Genomic DNA, 21,079 nt, shown 5'->3' with positions numbered 1-21,079 from the left:
AGGTTTAGCCTCTGTTTAACCTGTGTTGCCCATTTAAAATCAGGTCATTTGGTGGATAAGCAGTACCATCCAGCTGGGACCCAGGAGACAGGGGGAGCCTAAATTGGGTTTATTGTTGGAAAGAAAACCCTCAAAGTCATGTTGCAGGGTTTGTTACATACATATGTGATAGGATAGCAGGATGAAGGAGCTGTGTTAGTATAGGCATTGTGAGAAGCAGTTACCAATACAGACTTAAACATGCAAGGATTTTATTGGGAAATACTTAGAAGAGAAAATAAGAAGGAAACTGGAGAAGGCTGTGTTAATCATCAGAGTACGATGCAAGTGACCCTAAAAGAAGAAGAGAGGGAAGAAAGGTTGAATGGAAGCTTTCTAGACAGCTGTGTAGTCTAAAGAAGGTTCAGCAAAGCTATCTGGCCAAAGTCAGCTATTAGAGAAGACCCGTATCTCCCAGGCAGAGTCGGCTTAATGAGAATGCAACCTATAGTCACACAGGGCCCACACCTGGTTTAACGCTCTGCTGCTGCCATCTTGAAATTCTTAATAAAATTTGAACAAGAGGCCTTGGGCTTGCCTTACTATCCCTGCTGAGCTCAGTCACCGGCTAGGAGCAGCCCATGGGAAGCATGCTTTAGCGAAAATGTGGTGGTGGAATTCAGAGTGAAGTAGCTGAGGCCATTATAGTTGGAGAGCTGTAGGGCATGGTCTCCTGGCCACCACAATCCACCTCCTGTGCCACATAGATCTACTTCTCCACAAAGGTGCAGAAAGCAGCTCCTCCGTGGGCCTCCCTCATGAGGAGCACCTGAGAAAAGGGAGTGTATTAGATGAACTAACAGTCCCCCAGGATCATCATAGTTGATCCCAAGGCCACAGTGCATAATCGCCTTCTCCCTTCTCCAACATCTGTTCTAAACCCCTTTCAGCTTCTGCTATCACCTTGTTAGGTCTTGGGACTTACCTGGTGGTGTGACCCAAACCTTTTATCCTGGGGCGTCTGAACACTTGACAATCATACCCTCTCTTCTCAGGCTGGGTTGCTGCATGTGTTCTAGTCACAGTTATAGTGGGACAAGGGAGTAGCATAGAGGTGCCCACATGAATCAACTGAGTCCTACACATACTCCTGGCATCCTCTGTGTAAAAGTAGACCTCCTCCTCTTGATGTTCAGGTTCAGTTACTTCTACTACTGTGGCAACTCCTCTCTTGCCTGTTTGTCCCTGACACAAAGCTCCAAAGTGCCCTATCAGCAGCCAGAATTTCTTATTCCACGGCACCTTCATTGTGCCTCTGGCAAAGGCATTCCCTTTGGGGCCCAGGCCCCTCAACCTTGCAGAGCCCAGAGTTGCAAGGAAAGGAAGCACACATTCCCTGGCGGCTATTAAGAATGATGGTAAGTCTGGGGGATTCCTGGGTGGCTCAGCGGTTCAGCGCCTGCCTTCAGCCCAGGGCATGATTCTGGAGTCCTGGGATGGAGTCCCGCATCGGGCTCCCTGCATGGCGCCTACTTCTCCCTCTCTCTGTATCTCTCATGAATAAATAAATAAAATCTTAAAAAAAAAAAAAAAAAAAAAGGATGATGATAAGTTAAGCCATTCCTGCTTCCACTCCTTGGTTTTCAGACCCTTGTATCCTTCTTACTGACCGAGAACACGGCACCATATAGAGGTCTCTGATTTAATAAACATACCATGTTTATTGGTCCCTCAGGACAGCCCTCCACCCTTTCAGAGTGCTTTCTCAGAGCTGGAGCTTCAGTTTGTCTTTAGAAGGCCATTCCAGCCATCTGTAAGACCAGTTACCTCTAGGTGGTGCAGTACATGACACAACCAGAGGATCTCACGGTTATGACCACCCCCATACTTCCTCTACTTGAAGTAGATCCCCTGGTTGGATACTCTGCTAAATGGGATTCCATACCTGTGGATAAGATACTCCTTAAGCCTCCAAAGAGAAATGTTAGCTGAGGCTCTGTGGGCAAGGAAAACAGACAATATTCAGTTTACAGTTTCCTTCAGGGGTTATGTTAACTCTCCCACCTCCTGTCATAATACAGTCTGAGAAATCTGGGCCTCTTAGATATCTAAGACAATATTACACAGATCCATTTCACTGATGACCTCCAGCTGACTGGACAAAATGAGCAAGAGGAGCTAGAATGCTATAGGCTTCAATAAGATGTATGCACTTTCACAGAGAAAACTCTATGAAGAGCAAGGAATAGGCGATTTCAGTGACATTTTTAGAGTTCCGTGGTCAGGAATATTCTGGGATATCCCCTTCCAAAATAAAAGACAAACTGATGCATTGTACCGTCCTGTCACAAAGAAGGGAGTACAGTGCCTTGTGTTACAGAACTGGTGATTCTAGAGGCAACACATTCTACCCCAGGGATACTTCTCTGGCCCATATATTACGTAACACAGAATGCTGCCAGCCTCGAGTACAGCTGAAACAGGAGTGTCACCAAAGTTTCAGCCAGTGCAGTCAGCCCTTCTGGCTGTGCCCCCTGGTGTTAGATGTGTCAGTGGTGGGAAGGCACTGTAAGGCCACTGGATGGGGCTGTTGGCTCTAGTAGACCTACTGTAAACTGGACTTTATGCAGTTTGTTTTTACCTGGTCCTTATAGGCTTCTACTCCAACTGGAGGGCCATGATGCTCCTTTGGGTCTCTGTGTATCAGTGTCAACTCAGAACCTTTTGTGCAACAATCCTAGCATACAGTTACCGAAGTAAATGACCATTGGTTCCTCTGAGGAAGGACTGGGGGAATTGTCATGGTCTGTACATGCCAGAGTGTTATAGGGTCCGTCCTCCAGCTACCTCTTTAGTCAATGGGTTCCAGATCTCAAAACTGACTCAAGTCTGGGAACTGAGTAAGAGATCATGACTTGCCCTCAGCTTCTTGCTTTTCCAATTCCTTTTTTTTTTTTTTTTAATAGATAAGGGATCAATAAACAACGATCCATAGACCAAATCAAACCAACCACCTGTTTTTGTAAAGGAAGTTTTATTGAAATACAGCTACACTTGGGTCACTGGGTGGCTCAGTTGGTTAAGTATCTACGTTCGGCTCAGGTCATCATCTCAGGGTCCTCGAACTGAGCCCCACACCAGGCTCCCTGCTCTGAGGGGGATCTGCTTCTCCCTCTGCTTGCTGTTCCCCCTACTTGTGCTCTCTGTCAAATAAATAAATAAAATTTTAAAAAAGGAAGAAAGAAATACAGCTACATTCGTTTATATATCGTCTATTGTTCCTTTTGTACAACTGATGTGACCTACGAAACCTAAAATGTTTGCTACCCAGCCCTTTACCAAAAAAGTTTGCTGACTCCTGTTATAAATGCTAAGCAGCACCCTTGTAGGACTATCTGCCTATTTTGCCCCCAAAGGCAAAACTAACACCATGCTCCATTAGCCTTCCCTTTTGGTGGGTAGGGTAATTCTGGCCTTGGGGCTTTCGACAGTTAAGGGCCACTCCTGGCCTCTTATCAATCTTCACGTATGCTAACATGTGCTTCTCAGAACTTCCACCGGTCCTGGCCTGCAAACTTCTTAGTGATGCTGGTGCCCCTTTCACCAGTACATTCTGATGACTTGGTGGTGTGTCCTGTGCTCTCTCATGGGACAAATTCTCTGGTGGGTGTTTTGGCCTTACACAATATAGCCCTTCCAGCATGCCCACTTTGGGTGACTTCCCACTTTGGGTGACTTCTTTATTCCTTCTTATACTGCCTGCCAGGATGAAGAAAAGAAAGTACGGTAGAGAAGCATCCTAAACTGTTAAGCAGAGCTTCAGTGATGCCAATGGGGAGTCCTTTAGCCAAATCTGACCATCAGGGGAAGGTCCATCTCTCCTAGGAGCAGACCACTAGCTAGGAGCAGTCTGTAGGAAGCCTGCTTCAGTGCAAATGCAGATAGGCCTCAGGGCACGGCAACTGGGACTCTAAGTCAGTTACGGTCCCCATAGATAGAGGTGTGTGAGGCACAGTTTCATCGCCATGATGGGAACACAGAGAAAAGACTAGGGTGGATGTGACACAGCCTGCTTTATATGCCAGTCTGCATCCTCAACATCAGGTCTGACTTGTAAGGTGGCACAAACTGGTGCTCCATTCGTTACCTCTCTTGGGGAAAGAAGGATGGGTCAGTAGAATAAGAGGACTCCAGGAGGGACTGCAGAAAGGGAAGTTGACTCCTGTGGGCCTCATGTCCTCTCCTTACCACTGGACTTTCAACCCAGATGGGAAAGAGGCATGTGCCCCATTCAGAATCAATCTCTTCTCTGCTCCCCAATTCTGAGAGGGTAAATTTGTGGACCTCAGGATTTGTCTGAGGCCCAAACTGTAAGGCAGTCAACAGCCAGGAACATTTCATCGGAGGTGAATTCATTTGCCTGGATGCTGCCACTGCACTGAACAGAGACGTGCCATTAAGTGAAAACAACAGTCCCGAAGCCAATGCTCCTTAACAGCCACAGAATACAAGGTGCCTTATGTTAATTAATGCTGCGAAAGTAAGTGTTAGGGTTCATCTCAGGTCTGCATGCTTACCCCCAAAGGAAACTGAATCCCGTAGGGCCCTCCAGTGAGAAAACCTGGCTTCCAACTCTAGCTGTGCTCTTTCCCCAGAGCTACTAAGGTATAGAAGAGATGGAGCTACTCAGCCTACCACTCGTAGGCTGAAGATCCAGAAAGGCAGGCTTTAGCAGGCATAATCAAAGATAGCTTTCTTGAGATGGTGGTGGTGGTCGTGGTGGTGGTGGTAGTGAAATATCTCAGGACAGCCGTAACGGGAATGTCCTGGCCACTCTGGAGTTGTTCATTTCTCCTAGCAGCTTGGCTTTGCTTCTGTCAACCCCAGCATCATTAGCATCTCAAGGCAAGGCTCCTGAGCCACATCTCACCCACTTTCAGTTTCTCTGTTGCTCGTTTCTATCAAAGAGGTGTGGAGATTCACAGTCGGTCTAGAATTAAAACAGTCTTGTAGGAAAATCAAGAGTACTGTGCAGCCATTCCATCCACGTCTCTCCTAATGCAGAAACTCAGGCCTCCTCCACTTCTTTTTTTTTTAAGATTTTATTTATTTATTCATGAGAGACACAGAGAGAGGCAGAGACATAGACAGAGGGAGAAGCAGGCTCTTCGCTCTTCGCAGGGAGCCCGATGTGGGACTCGATCCTGGAACCGAGATCACGCTCTGAACCAAAGGCAGACGCTCAACCGCTGAGCCACCCAGGCATCTCAGGCCTCCACCACTTCTATTCCTCCAATATTATCAGAATGGATTAAGAGAATTAGTAGATGAAATGTATATCCATGTAACTCCCTATCACTACCATAGTTTTATCAAAAGAGTTAAAGGAGCAGAGTGCCTGAACAGCTCAGTCAGGCATCTGCTTGGGCTCAGGTCATGATCCTGGGGTTCTGGGATTGAGCCTCAAATCGAGCTCTGCACTCAGCATGGAGTTTGCTGGACATTGTCTCTCTCTTCCTCTGCTTCTCCCCCTACTCACACTCACACATGCTCACTCTCTCTCTCTCTCTCTCTCAAATCAATAAATAAAACTTGGAGCACCTAGGTGGTTCAGTCAGGTAAGCGATGCCTTTGGCTCAGGTCATGATGTCACGGGTCCTGGGATCAAGCCCCACATCAGCCTCTCTGCTCAGCAGGAAGTCTGCTTCTCCCTCTGCCTCTCCCCCTCCTCCCCACTCCCCAAATCCTGCTTATGCTCTCTCAAATAAATAAAATCTTTAAAAATAAGTAAATCTTAAAAAAAAATCCAGCCAGAGATGAGAATACTCTAAGAAACTGAATGAAACAATAGGAAAAAAAAACAATAAGCAATGAGAACAGATGTGTGGCTGACAGCAGGACTGCACCTAGGTGCCGATTACCGCCCTCTTCCTTGAATTCCTGGGTGAGCAGGCACGGAGATACATATACTCCTAAGTAGCATCCTTATTATTAAATTAGGCAATGCATTATTAAAACACTTTGAAAAGCACAACATGCTGGAGGAACCTGAAAGATGATGACAATTTAGGTGCTTCTAGTTGCAATAAATAGAGAGTTGTTAAGGTCACTTCATAAACGGGAAAGGTAGGAAGGAGTTGGGAGAGAGGTACTGTAAAATACCTGTGGAAAACAGTAAACCTAGTTCAGCAATCAAATCCCACAGGAATCTAAGAGAAGAGTCTTCTACAAGAAAAATTGCTCAGGTTCCCACAGCATTTTGAGGGTCCTGATGACTTTGTCCCCCCACTTTTTTTTTAAAGATTTATTTATTTATTCATGAGACACAGACTGAGAGAGAGAGAGGCAGAGATACAGGCAGAGAGAGTAGCAGGCTCCATGCAAAGAGCCCGATGCGGGACTCGATCCCAGATCCCAGGATCACGACCTAAGCTGAAGGCAAGCACCCAATCGCTGAGCCACCCAGGCGTCCCGACTTTGTGCCCTTTTAAAAGTGAAAGTTCACTTAACTCCTCACTTAACACTCAGGTATTCTGTCTTCTTCTGGGTCTTCTTATTTTTCCTTCAATTGCTAAAGGGCTGATTCTCTCTGAGTGAGTGTTTTAATACATATTCCTAAGAGGGTAATCAACTAAACCAATGAGAATCTGTAGTTCCCATTTAGGCAGGCTTTTTCCTGCCAGGCTAATTTTTCACCAACTGGCCTAAAGGTTGGCTGCCGTTCGGTACCTACCCCAGATTCTATCAGCTAAGGCCCAATGTGGAGGTTCAGGGGAGTAAAAACACAGAACTTTCCCACAGCAAGATCTCTGGCCTGAAATGTTTTTCTTAGAACAGGATGCTGAGTGTGGTGGATGATAGATTACATGATTGGAAATGAAGGGGAAAAAAAAAAAAAAAAAGCCCTCAAGCCCAACATCAAACTAAAAAACTCAGGGTCCCTGGCTGGCTCAGTTGGTACAGCACATGACTCTTGATCTTGGGGTCATGAATTTAAGCCCCATGTCAGGGGGATGGACTGCACTTAAAATAGTAACTTTTTAAAAATCTTTTTAAAAACTCAAAGACTCAAAAAGTTAGAAAAGTGTAGTTGTAAACTTCATCAGATATTTCACACAGATTATTTTCAAACACCTCACTGTTTAAACAGACCATAGAGAAAATCATGGCTTACTTAAAACTATAGTTGAAAACACATCAAACTGAGAACACTAGAATTTGTGGAGCTAGGAGAGGAAAGAGTACCACAAGATGGCAGCATTATCCCATCTGTGCTTTATCAGGATATAAATCTAAGAATATGTTCATCTGTTGAACCTGCTCTAAAACTGCCCACCTCCTTCCTTGAAGCTATTTTTAAGAGACTGAAACAGCCCGTAGTTGACAGAGAAAGTACATATCTAAACAGTACATTCTTATCTCTGAGCTCACTTGATTCCCAAGATCTGGCTATCATGTTTTTAGTCTAATTGAGTTAATGAAAGCGGGACTTTGGTTATCCAAGGATTATAGGCTCCTGAGGCATATTTCAATCGCAGAATATTTTCCTTCCATTGTAATATTCCTTATTTGACATTTATGTGATCCAGTTTTTTATTATAGCTATTTTTAATAACTGTATATCTCTCTCATACTAGATTCAATTCAAGCTCTTCACTGACGTTAATTTTCTGTGGCAACTTGGCTGGACCCATAGCATCTAGATATTTGGTCAAATGTCAGTCAAGGGGACACCTAGGTGGCTCAGTGGTTGAGCATCTGCCTTCAGTTCAGGGTGTGATCCTGGGTTCAGGGATGGAGTCTCGCATTGGGCTCCCTACGAGGAGTCTTGCTTCTCCCTCTGCCTATGTCTCTGTCTCTCTCTCTCTGCATCTCTCATGAATAAATAAAATCTTAAAAAAAAAAAAGTCAAGATGTTGATGTGAAGGTATTTTTTTAGACTTTAAAAGTACTCTCCACAATATGAGTGACCTTAATCAGCTGAAGGTCTCGAGAGAAAAACAATAAGGTCCCCTGAGGAAAAGGTAATTCCCTCTAGATTGCCTTTGAACTCAAGCTGCAACATCAGCTCTTCCGTGAGTCTCTGGCCTGCCAGCCTGCCCTACAGATTTTGGAATTACCAGCCCCCACAATCAAGTGAGCCAATTCCTTAAAATAATCTGAAATCTTTCTCCTCTCTCTCTTTCAACACAGACCACAGACGCGCACACACACACATATACACATACCCTACTGGTTCTGTTTCTCTGGAGAACCCTGACTAAAACACCAACTATAAACCAGGCCCTATTGCACCATGGAATAAAAAGAAGACCACGAAGTATCCTTGATCTTGAGAGACATGTGAAGACATAACTAATGCTGTAAATGCCAAGGCAAATGTATTATTAAGAACTATAGAAAACAAGAAAAAAGAAATTCTTTAGGGAGTGGGATGGAAAACCATAAATGACATTTGAGCTGCAAAGAATGAACAGGTGTCTCAACAGGCAGATATTATAAGATGCAGGGTGCTAAGCAGTGGAAACCCAGTGAGCCAAAATCTACATGTAAAAGGGGGCAAAATAAGCAGCACCAGCCTTGTGTGAATTTGTGACTTCAAGATAGTATAACATCCAACATTTCCTGAGCTCTATTTTGTTTTTATATGGATATCATAAAACCTTAAATTTATAAAGCCAGAAACATTTATCTCAACCTTATAGTTTAGGAAACTGAGGTACACAAGGATCAAGCAAGTCCAGAGCCCTAAAACAATTCAGAGTATAAACCACAGCAGTCTTCACTCTCTCAATGGCTTTGAAATAAACCTAGTCTCACCCAAATGCTAAGCTGAAGACTGGATGGCCTCTGGCCTCACACATGCAAGTGGAGCTAACACAGTATGAATATGCAAGAGAACAAATCTTAAGTATCTGATAAATCTCTATAAACATAGTCTTTGAACAAATACACAATATAGGAACTATCTGGGTGCCTTACTGGCTCAGTTGGTAGAGCATGCAACTCTTTTGTTTTTTAAGATTTTATTTATTTATTTGAGCATGAGCAGGGGAAAGGGGCAGAGGGACAAGCAGATTCCCTGGCTAAACAAGGAGCCTGAAGTCAGCCTTGATCCCCGGTCTCTGACATCATGACCTAAGCCAAAGCCATATGCTTAACCAGCTGAGCTACCCAGATGCCCTGAGCATGCAACTCTTCATCTCTGGGTCTCTGAGTTTACTTATTTAAAAAAAAAAAAAAAAAAAAAAATCTTCATCCAAAAGAAAATCTAGAAACTACGTAATTTTTTAAAATATATGCACAGTGAAGTATCAAGGTTTAATGGTTAAATATCATTGCCTTGAAGGAAATTTTATATGTATATGAAAGAATCTAATGAAATCAATAGACCCAATCTTGGGAAACACATATATACAAAATTCTGAGAGGTTTATGAATGTTCATGTCCCCTCCAAAGGCTATCCACAGAAGTCCATGGACACTCAGGTTAAAAAACTGAAAAACCTGACCTAAGGTATTCTACTAGTTGGAAATTTCCATTATTTACCAGTGATTCATGCAGGGATCCTTATGAAGCACCTTTTACCAAATCACTAAAAGGTGTAATTATTCAAAAAATAACAAATAAGTAAAAGCTGTAGTTATTATTTCTATTCTCAAATAGTAACTTTATGAAGTTGGGTGATTTCAACCAGAATCTATTCACAACACTATCATCTTTCTGAAAAGGATTTCATGAGTAGACCAGTCATTTTGTGATACAATCTGCAGAGAACTTTAAGAGGAAGATCACAGGAGAGGAAAACAAAGGAGTGAAATGTTTGAAATAATATGAAAAAGGGAAGTATACAGTGTTATGTACAAAATAGAGCTTGATAAACAACCTGGGATAATTCAGAGACCTTTTTTTTTTTTTATTAAATGTGTAAAAAGTAGTCCACACTGTACAAGCTCAAAATCAGACAAATGTACAAGAGTATATAATTGGCATATTTAGGAACTGTATCAACCCAAAAACACTGCAGATACAATCCATATTACATTCAATGTCTGCATATTTACATAATACCTACTGCAAAATAAATACAAAATTAACTGTCATCATTTTAGATGTACATGTGATATAGGTCAAAACAAAGGCAATTTTTTTCAAACAAAAAACTAAAGGTAACTTTTCAAAGTATCAATTCATTATATTGTGCAAAAATACTGCAAGACTAATATAAGAGTTCCATTTAAGTTCAGTCAGTAAGATATGTTTCTACACTACTGAAATACAGCTAAAATTTTACACTGTAATTACCAACAGTACTTCTGATTTACAACTGACCTAAAAATAGTGGTTGCTAATACATATTCTTGACATTTTAAAAAATCTTCAAAACTTAAATACAATTCTAAAAGCGTATGTGCCTTGCCACTCCTTCAATAAACATGATTTATTTTAATACAGATCACAAAAGGTCAATTAATTAACCAGAATTCTATATCTATTTCCTGCCTGCTATCTATTTCAATCTTAAATCTGACTTTATATCAAAAGTAGTGGTTCAGAATTCATTTCATAAGATTAATCCCAAGGATTACTGGGTAGTTTTTAAACTATTTCATTTCTTACAAATATAGACAGTATAGATGGGTAGTTCCTGGCCTTAGAATTATGTGGGTAGCTCTTTAAAATCTGCATAGGCCTCACCTCAGAACTAAAGAGAAATAATCTTCCAGAATGACTGTTTTGTTCTGTTTTTTTGTTTTTGTTTTTGTTTTTAAGTTCCCAGGTAATAATGGTACACAGCCTGGCGTGGGAAGCTCTGACCTACACCACTAGACCAGTGGGTCTCAACTTTTAAGGTACATTAGAATCACTTAAGGAAACTTAAAAAGAGAGACAAAACAAACAAACAGATTTGCTTCATTTAGATTGAGAGTGGTGTCCAGAAACCGTATTTTAAATAGTCCTTGCAGCTGGCCCATAAACCACTCAAAGAAATAATGCACAGCCTTTATAAATGAGTACATTCGGTGATTGAGGTGACATTGTCCTGCAAGTGCTAATGAACCCTGCCCTAGACAAGTTTTAGCTATTGTTTGAGGACAAATGTAGTCTTTTAAATATATTTATATTCTTAAATATCAGGTAAAGTCAAGTAAATTGAGAGATCGTAATTCACTCATTAAAGGGACCGGCTTTTAAATCTTTAAACAGATCAGTCTTAAGCAGTCAGCTTAAATCTAATGCCCTATGGTTAATTAGCCTGATACAAGATCAGAGGTAGTAATTCCAGCTTACCAAAAAATGTAATGTAGAGTATAAAAGATACACATTCTAAGCCTACACCCTTTTTTATAGGCTCTGTACAGTCTCTATGTAATAGACACTGGAGACCACTTGGATATTAAATAATACTAAAACAATGAATAATATACTCTCGATCTTAAAAAATAAAATTTCATGTAATATTTGCCTCACATAAGTTTCTAGTGAAAATATTGAGGGAAAAATGTAGAAAATACTAAAAGTATCATGCTGCCTCTTTTCTGAAGAAGCTATTTGCTAATTTTCCACCATTCTTATCACGGTCTATAAAATGGGTAGTTGGTATAGATATCATTCTACTTTACAAATTTTTTTAAAAGCACAGAAAAAGTAACCACATGGAAGGCCACACAGCAAATCAGAGGATAGATAGAACTAGTGATTAGACCTCCCATTTGTAAAGTTGAACTCATATCAATTTTTCAACTGTATCTCAGTGTGTGATGACTTAAGTATTATAAATACTGAAGCACATCTGAGTGTGTGACAGTTCTATCACCCCTGCCAAACACTAAGGGTAAGGATCATCTACTTTGAGCCCAGAGAACACAGGAGAACAAAAGAGCAACCACATCAGGAAACAGAGCAATCAGCAAGATCTATCTGGAATCCTGCCCATATGCCCAATATCTAAGATGCTATTATTTGCTATGTACACGTCTCCATCATGTTCTTCACAAAGGCTTATACCACCTCTTTTCCAATGGCATATGTGAATAAACAGTTAGCATTTCTTCTTAACAAAGCAATAAAAAGGCAATTACCAAAGACTGGCACTGTGTTGCCAGAAAGGCAAGTCCTTTCATAAATAAGAAATTGAATCTTTCAAATCCATACTTATCAAGACGTCAAAAAATTCATCCTAGTCTTTAATCACTTAGAGTCTAGACCATTTTCCAGTTTATAAATCATTCAAGGCCAAAATAATGAATTTGAAAACTATGCAGAAGTTGGAAAATTACATAAAAATATTCAACCGAGTGGCATTATGTCTCCTACCTGGGGAACAAACTTCTTGAATGCAGAAACAAAGATACAGAGATGCAGTCCTGGGGAAAGCACTGCAAAATGTGAGACAGTGACATAAGGCACTACCTTCCCTCCGTCTCCACTGACGCCACCCTGGACACTGGCACATGGGACAGGGAAGGGAGAGCACACAGACACGCTCAGTTTCTCACGTCCTCTTAGCTAGTTTGGCAGTCAACTGCTTTTCTCTTTCAAATTCCTTCTCGCGTTGCTGCTCCCTTTCCAACTCTTCTTTCTGCCTCTTCTGCTGTAGTTTAAGTGCTCTTTTCTGTGCCAAAAAAATTTTAAACGAAGAGAACAATCAAGGCTTATCAGTTATGGCCTCATTTCAAAGTAGCAGTGATCGGATTTGAGGTAATCCACAAGCATTAATAAATTTCGCATTTAAGGGGCACCTGGGTGGCTTAGTGGTTGAGTGTCTGCCTTTGGCTCAGGTCATAATCCTGGGATCCTAGGATCAAGTCCCACATCAGGCTCCCCACGGGAGCCTACTTCTCCCTCTACCTATGTCTCTGCCTCTCTCCGTGGTCTCTCATGCATAAATAAATATAATTTAAAAATAAAAAAAAGTAAAAATAAGAAAACAGTGAGTCATGAATTATGTTATTGAATATAACTATCTAAGCCAGAAAATGAACTAAAAAAAAAACAAAAAACAGTTAAACCTCTACTTCTATAAAGAATGTGAAAGAACTTTCCACTCACTTTTAACTTTGATGTCTTTTCATGAAGCATCAGCATCTCTTTTCTTATATTCACCAACTTGGCATGATAGTGTTTGGCTTCAGTGAACTAAACACGGAAAAGGAAAAGTCAGGTTAAAATAGTCTGAAATTTAAAAAAATAAAATAAAAGCAAAAAAACGACTGAAGTAGTAAAGGATGAGTAGTAAATTAGTTCATTCTGCCTCAATTGGTCACATCTTTTAAAGCCTTAATTATCTTCACATTTCAATTGCAAAATTCAAATTTCACTTAAACCATTAGGCATTTGAAAACACTTGATTCAATTCAAATGAGAAAAAAAAAGTTACTAAACATAAAAGTAGACATTTATATTGTGTACAAGGTAACACTTTGCTTTAAAAACATGCACTATAAAAAAAAAACAATGCACTATAATCCTAAAATGTTATTAAGACTATCCAGTAATGCTATCAGTTTCATTTAAGAAAAAGTAGAACACTATTTTTACAAGGGAGAGCCTGAGTCAGAGTACATAGGACAATTTAAGTGAAGTGTCTACCTAGCAGGAAAAACCAAGCTGTGGTCAGAGAATCCTGAGAGGGCTGTGGACAAATCTAGTCATGTTCCTTCTCAAGTGAGACCAAGCAGAACTATCTCTGTAAGGACACTTTTCTTCCCTAGTCATAGTATGTATAGACATTCCATCTCAGACAGAGATGGGAACGAAGGGAAAAAAGCACCTCATTCTCAGGAGTCAAGGTTAACAGAAAGAGAAGACCAAGTAACAAGAATGAGAGAAGCATCAGTAAAGAAATTAAAAACCTACATGTATCTACAAGTAAAGTCGTAATCTGATGAGCTCTAGAGCTTACAGACTCTCTTTTCTCTCCCTTTCTCTCTCTCTCTCCTATTCTCTCTCCCCCCACCCCCCAATCTCTAAGCCTTAACAGTTCCAGTTCCTGAATGATAAACCACTCTTGGGCTGAGAGAGGAAAATATAGGAAGACTTGGTTTCTGCCCCTGCAGACTGAAGCAACACTAATACATCTGCTTGGTTCCTTCATCTATCATCATTCACTCAGCAAATGTTTGTCAGTGGGGAAGACAAAAGTAGGTCAGCGTAGCTTTGTCCATCCCCTTCACAAGTCAGAAAACCATTAAGTGAAAGACTTTATATTTACTACTTGAGGCTTCTCCCTAATGCTAGAGAAGATGAACTCTTTTTGACCATTATAAAGGGAAAACTTTACTGAGTCATATTTGTCCAAAAAAAAGTCCATTTTTTGACATATATATGAAAGCCCACAAAATCATGCAAACCAAGCTACTCCTTAATGTTGAGGTGAAAAAAAGGTAGCCACAAGTTCCTTATTTTTGTTAATTCCCTGCTTCTTAAAATTGAGTATCAGTTCCTCTCATCAAAAAGCTATAAAGCTTCTGATGAAATTCACTACTGTCACATAGACTGAAAGATAGAAAGGGTCTGTAAAGGACCCCCAAAGGGTCCATTTCAGGGTTAATTTGTCATGGCATTACTAATCAGCCATACAATTAAAGAAAATGCTCATTTTTAAAAAAGCCATGTAATTGATTAGGAGAGATGCACCTTCCTTAAGTGGAAACACAGTACTCTAAAAGTTCCTTACTTTCAGTTCTCTTTTAGAAGTCTTTAATTATGAGCAAATCTATTCCAGACTTTCACAAATAAGTTCCATTTTCTATTACAAGTTCAACATTTGAAAGGTAACAATTCAAGACTATGGAAGTTCTAGTAAAGTAAATTCAAAGTTTCCTATTAAAAGACAAATTCTAAACTTTAAAAATTAGAAAAATAAATAAATTTTAAAAATTAGAGGAAAGATCCTAAACATACCTAAGTACAAAGTTGCACGGGATATACCTAGCTATTTCTAAGCCAAGATCTCATTACACTATGTCAACTAAATCATACTTACCAAAGCATTAATATCCAACATAGAATGACATTCTTTAAATTTTGAAATCTCTTGTTCCAGTGTGTCTAGTAATACAACTTGGTTCTGTCTGAAACAAAAGCGCATAGCCAAAATAAACTGTACATACTGTAAGTGCTGGAATCACATTTCATGTTGGTTAATATCAAAGATAAAAATTAAATTGAAAATGTATTGACTCTCCAAGGCTTAATATTTTTCAACATAACATTCCAGGGGTGTGTGAACAGCTCAGTTGGTTAAGTGTCCAACTCTTGATCTCAGCTCGGGTCTTGACCTCAGGGTCGAGTTCAAGCCCTGTACTGGGCTCCATGCTGGGCATGGAAACTATTTTTAAAATAATAATAATGATAATGATAAGGACACCTGGGTGGCTCAGCAGTTGAGCATCTGCCTTTGGTTTGGCGCATGATCCCCAGGCTCTGGGATCGAGTCCTGCATCAGGCTCCCTACAGGGAGCCTGCTTCTGCCTGTGCCTATGTCTCTGCCTCACATGAGTAAATAAATAAATATTTTAAAAAATAATAATAATGATAATAACATTCCAAAGTCACATTCTGATAACTGTCTTTTTATTATCACCTAAATGAGCAATTATTCTATAACTGAATCTAACGTAATAATTGAAATCACCAAATCATTTAAAATCATTTTATTATTCGTTATTTCTAGCAACTCTCTTTATTATCCAAAAAGTTTTTTTACTATCTTGCCCCAAAACATGATTTTACGTATATTAAAACTGCAGCACTACCATAAAGGGAATGGGGAGCAATGACTTTTTAGATTAGAGTTGGGGAAAATGCAGTATTAAGGGATACTAAATCAGAAAAGGTAAAAATGAAGATAAAAAAACAGGACTAGGGATGCACCTGCGTGGCTCAGTAGGCTGGGCATCTACTTTTGGCTTGGGTCATGATCCCAGAGTCCTGGGACCCAGCCCTGAATTGGGCTCCCTGCTCAGTGGGGAGTCTGCTTCTCTCTCTCCCTCTGCCTGCTGCTATCCCTGCTAATGCTCTCTGTCAAATAAATAAGATCTTAAAAAAAAGAAAAGAAAAGAAAAACAGAACTAGGAATCACAAGATTCCCCACCAATAACCAATTGTGTAATCTTGGAAATTTAGTTTATTTCTCTGGGCCTAAATTTCTTTATTGATAAAGTGAGAAGGTCAGACCAGGTAACTTCTAAGGGTCTTCATTAAAATTCTGATTCAAGGGCAGCCCGGGTGGCTCAGTGGTTTAGCACTGCCTTTGGCCCAAGGCATGATCCTGGAGACCCGGGATTGAGTCCCACGTCGGGGTCCCTGCATGGAGCCTGCTTCTCCCTGCCCGTGTCTCTGCCTCTCTCTCTCTCTCTCTCTCTCTCTCTCTCTCTCTCTCTGTGTGTGTGTGTGTGTCTCTCATGAATAAATAAATAAAATCTTTTTTTAAAATAAAATAAAATTCTGATTCAAAACCTTCTATTGAGAAAAAGAAGCCAACTGCCCTGATATTCCTCTCCAGATCAACCAGTACTAGGATCACAAGAATAAGTAACATTGAGGGTCCACTGAATTATACATTTTAAAGAATACTATAGGCAAAGCAAAATATGACATGGTTTGCTTGCAAAACTATGCTAACCAGGGATGCCTACCCAGGTGGCTCAGTGGTTGAGTGGCTGCCTTCCACTCAAGTCCTGATCCCGGGCTCCCTGCAGGGAGCCTGCTTCTCCTTCTGCCTGTGTCTCTGCTTCTCTCTCTGTGTCTCTCATGAGTAAATAAGTAAAGTCTTAAAAAAAAAAAAAAAAGAATAAAAAACTCTGTTAAACAGAGAAGAATGATGAAAAAAGAAATAGCAACAAAGAGAATGAAGAGCAGTAGCAACATCTCCACCATCCAACAGTGAGTTTGAAATACCCCCAGCTCACAAGTTTGTCCTTTCAGCTCTGAGACCACAAAATGTGAAATACACAATGAATAAGAAGAGAACCCAGTAAGTCAATGATCCAACATAAGCAAGACAGCAATGACAGACTATATTACAACTAGAAAACAGTAAAGAAAAATCAATGAAACCAAAAAGATGGTTCTTCAAAAGATCAATAAAATTGATAAACCTCTGGACAGACTTACAAAGAAAAAAAAAGAGAAGACATAAATTACTAATATAACCTATAGAAGAGAAATCATCTCTGATTCCATGGACATTAAAAGGATCAAAACAGAATACTTTCATCAATTCTGTCCACAAAATTGATAATTTAGATGGAAATGACCAATTCCTTGAAAGACACAAACTTCCAAAACTCACACAAGGACACACAGATAATCTATGTAGGCCTATATTTGTTATAGGTATTCAATCAATAAGTAATAACCTTCCAGAAATGAAAATACCAGGAACAGATAGCTTTACTCGCAATTTCTACTGAACATATAAGAAAGGAATTATACCAATTCTCCACAATACCTTCCAGAAAACAGAAGCAGAGGGAGCACCTCCTAACTCATTCTACGAGGCTAACGTTACCCTAAAACCAAAACCAGGTAGAGATATTACAAGAAAGGAAAACTATAGACCAGCCTCTTTCATGAATACAAACATAAAAAATCCTCCACAAAATATTAACAAAATGAATCCAACAATATATAAAAATAATTATACACCACAGTCAAGTGAGATTTATTCCAAGTATGCAAAGCTGGTTCAATATTTGAAAATCAATTAGTGTAATCCGGGACATCAACTGACTAAAGAAGAAAAATCCTATTGTACGATGCAGAAAAGGCATTTGATAAAGTCTAACAATTATGATTAAAAACTCAAACCAGGACGCCTAGGTGGTTCAGTGGTTTGGAGGCTGCCTTTGGCCCAGGACGTGATCCTGGAGTCCTGGGATCAAGTCCCGCATCGGGTTCCCTGCATGGAGCCTGCTTCTCCCTCTGCCTGTGTCTCTGCCTGGCTCTCTCTGTGTCTCTTGTGAATAAATAAATAAAATCTTTAAAAAACAAAAACAAAAAAAACCTCAACAAACCCGAGAAAAGAACTTCCTCAACTTGATAAAGAACTTGATTAAAAAAAAAAAAAAAAAAAAAAAAAAAAAAAAAAAAAAAAAAAAAAAAAAAAAGAACTTGATTAAAAAAAATAAAAGCCTCTAGCTAACATCATACTTATGGGGAACTAGATGCTTTCCCTTTACAACATAGGGAAATATCGTCTATTCTCACTATTCCTACTCAACAATGTACTGGAAGTTCCAGCTAATGTAATGAGACAAGAAAAGAAAAGAAAATGTATATAGATTGGAAAGGAAGAAATAAAATTCTCTTTGTTCACAGATGACATGTCTGCCTCTGTGGAAAATCCCAAAGAATCAACAAAGTATATGAGTATAGAAAGGTTTCAACAGGGATCCCTGGGTGGCGCAGTGGTTTAGCGCCTGCCTTTGGCCCAGGGCGCAATCCTGGAGACCCAGGATCGAATCCCACGTCGGGCTCCCAGTGCATGGAGCCTGCTTCTCCCTCTGCCTGTGTCTCTGCCTCTCTCTCTCTCTCTCTCTGTGTGACTATCATAAATAAATAAAAATTAAAAAAAAAAGAAATGTTTAAGAAAGGTTTCAACATACCAGATTAATGTATAAAAGTGAGCTGTGAATAACTAGAAAAGTTACACCTTTTATAATAAACTCCCCTCATATAAATTCTTCATTATAAATCTAACAAAATATATATAGAAGTTATATGCAAAAACTATAACACTCTCATGAAAGAAATAAAAAAAAGATCTAAGCAATAGATATTCCAGGTACATGGAATAAAAAACTCAATTTGTTAAGATATCAATTTTCCCAACTTGATCTAAGTTCTATGCAATCTCAATTTAAATTCCACCAAGCTGTTTTGTAAGTATCAACAAACTGATTCTAAAATTCATGCAGGGGATGCCTGGGTGGCTCAGTGGTTGAGCATGTCTGCCTTCAGCTCTGGGGATCAAGTCCCAAGTCCTGCATCAGGCTCCCGGTGGGATGCCTGCTTATCCCTCAGCCTATGTCTCTGCTTCTCTCTGTGTCTCTCATGAATAAGTAAATAAAACCCTTAAAAAAAAACAATTAATTTAATTTAATTTAATTTAAAAATTCACACAGAAAGTCACAGAATAGCCAACACACGATGAAGAACAAAATTGGAAGACCTACACCACCCAATTTCACAATTTACTATAAAACTACATAAGTCGGAAAAAAAAAAAAAAAAAAAAAAAAAAAAAAAAAAAACTACATAAGTCGAAACAGCATGATATTAGTGAAAGAACAGACACTTGATCAATGGAACAGTATAGAAAGCTCTTAAATAGACCCACACAAATACAGACAACTGTTTTTTGACAAAAGAGCAAAGGCTGGGGCACCTGGATGGCTCAGTCTGTTAAGCATCATCTGTCTTGGGCTCAGGTCATGATCCCAAGATCCCGGAATCAAATCCCTCCTCAGACTCCCTGCTCAGCGCAGACCCTCTCCCTCGGCCTGTCACTCCCCCTGCCTGTGCTCTCTGGCTCTCTCTGTCAAATAAATAAATAAAATCTTAAAAAAAGAGAGAGAGAGAGAGCAAAGGCAACCCAGTGAAGACAGGATAGTCTTTTCAACAAAGGTGAAGGAACTGAATAGTGATATGCAAAAGAAATTAATCTAAACACATATCTTACAATCTCATAAAAACTCAACAACAGACCATAGATCTAAATAAAAAACACAAACTAAAAAATCTAGAAGGAAACACAGGAGCAAATCTAGGTGACCTTGATTTGGAGATGAATTTTTGCATGAATATCAAAGTACGATCCATGAAAAGAAAAATCTGGTAAGTCAGACTTGTAAAATTAAAAACTTGGGACACCTGGGTGGCTCAGCAGTTGAGCATCTGCCTTTGGCTCAGGGCGCGATCCCGGAGTCCCAGGATCGAGTTCTGCATCGGGCTCTCTGCGTGGAGCCTGCTTCTCCCTCTGCCTGTGTCTCTGCCTCTGTGTCTCTCATGAATAAATAAATCTTTTTTTTTTTTTAAGATTTTATTTATTTATTCATGAGACACGGGGGGGGGGGGGGGGGGTGTCACAGGCAGAGGGAGAGGGAGAAGCAGGCTCCATGCAGGGAGCCCGATGTGGGACTCGATCCCAGGTCTCCAGGATCACACCCTGGACTGAAGGCGGCGCTAAACTCCTGAGCCACCTGGGCTGCCCATAAATAAATCTTTTTTAAAAATTAAATTAAAAACTTCTGCTCTGTAAAAGATACTACTAAGAGAACAAAAAGACAAACCACACACTTGAAGAAAATACTTGCAAGACATATGAAGGACTTGTATCAAAAGTATACGAGGAACACTTAAAACTCAACAGTAAGAAAATAACCTGATTTAAAAATAGGCAAAAGGTCTGAATAGACTTACTGTATAATCATGAATTTGTCTGATCTTTGTTCCAGGTTCCTGGAATGTCTATTTTAAGACCCTCGTAATTTCCCAAATGATAGGAGTATCTTCATTATTCACGAACTCCTCTTAGAGCATGCCAGGGTTTATGCTAATAAGGTGATGGGGGCTGTTCATGCCAGAAAATCAATCACATGGTTACAACAGGGTTGGGGCTTCGAGCCAAGTGTTATCAGTCCATGTGACATCATGACTGGTATCAGCCCTCTCGCCAGAGAAGTTGGGGAGGGTGTAGGAGAGTGAGTTCAATTACATGGCCAACGATTCAATCAATTATGCTTACAGAGTGAAGCCCCAATAAATACTCAACTCTACTCATCCAACCTCCCTACAAAATCTTTATGACTTTTTGCCATAAGAATTTACTAGCTTTAAAATACAAGGCATACCACACACTAGGGATAAAGAAAATCTCATGGGAATTAGCAGAAAACCAAAAGTGTTGCCAATTCCCTAACTCAAGGAGTGTACCACACAGAATAGAAGGTAGTACCACTTTCATACTTATCACCTTTCAAATTCAAGGATTATAACATTACTTACTAATATGTACAAAATGGATATAGTGTTTTATTCTCCTCTCCTTTTGCCCTAATACAGGTTTGTAAGGTAAATTTTCAAAGGGCA

At 39.9% G+C, this 21,079-nt stretch overlaps 1 protein-coding gene across 7 annotated transcripts in view; it reads right to left on the bottom strand.

Annotated features, from left to right (window-relative positions):
• The window catches only part of BLOC1S6 (biogenesis of lysosomal organelles complex 1 subunit 6), a 117,188-nt gene that overhangs the window by 27,426 nt on the left and 68,683 nt on the right, over positions 1 to 21,079 (bottom strand). For 2 of the 7 annotated variants that reach the window (XR_005381591.1, XR_005381592.1), the window contains 5 exons: positions 14,970 to 15,057; positions 13,034 to 13,120; positions 12,481 to 12,596; positions 12,299 to 12,360; positions 1,925 to 1,975 (listed from right to left, as the gene is read on the bottom strand). Coding sequence is in view for 3 of the 7 variants with exons in the window: in XM_038580315.1 (XP_038436243.1) it covers positions 305 to 333; positions 1,925 to 1,975; positions 12,299 to 12,360; positions 12,481 to 12,596; positions 13,034 to 13,120; positions 14,970 to 15,057 (433 nt within the window). In the remaining 4 variants the exon portion in view is untranslated. The other 5 variants (XM_038580315.1, XR_005381593.1, XM_038580316.1 and 2 more) reach the window with 5 other exon arrangements.

The sequence above is a fragment of the Canis lupus genome, chromosome 30 (genome assembly GCF_011100685.1).
Source record: "Canis lupus familiaris isolate Mischka breed German Shepherd chromosome 30, alternate assembly UU_Cfam_GSD_1.0, whole genome shotgun sequence".
NCBI classification, from domain to species: domain Eukaryota; kingdom Metazoa; phylum Chordata; class Mammalia; order Carnivora; family Canidae; genus Canis; species Canis lupus.
Note: the sequence above shows the minus strand (reverse complement) of the source record. Positions and strands in the feature narration are given on the sequence as shown.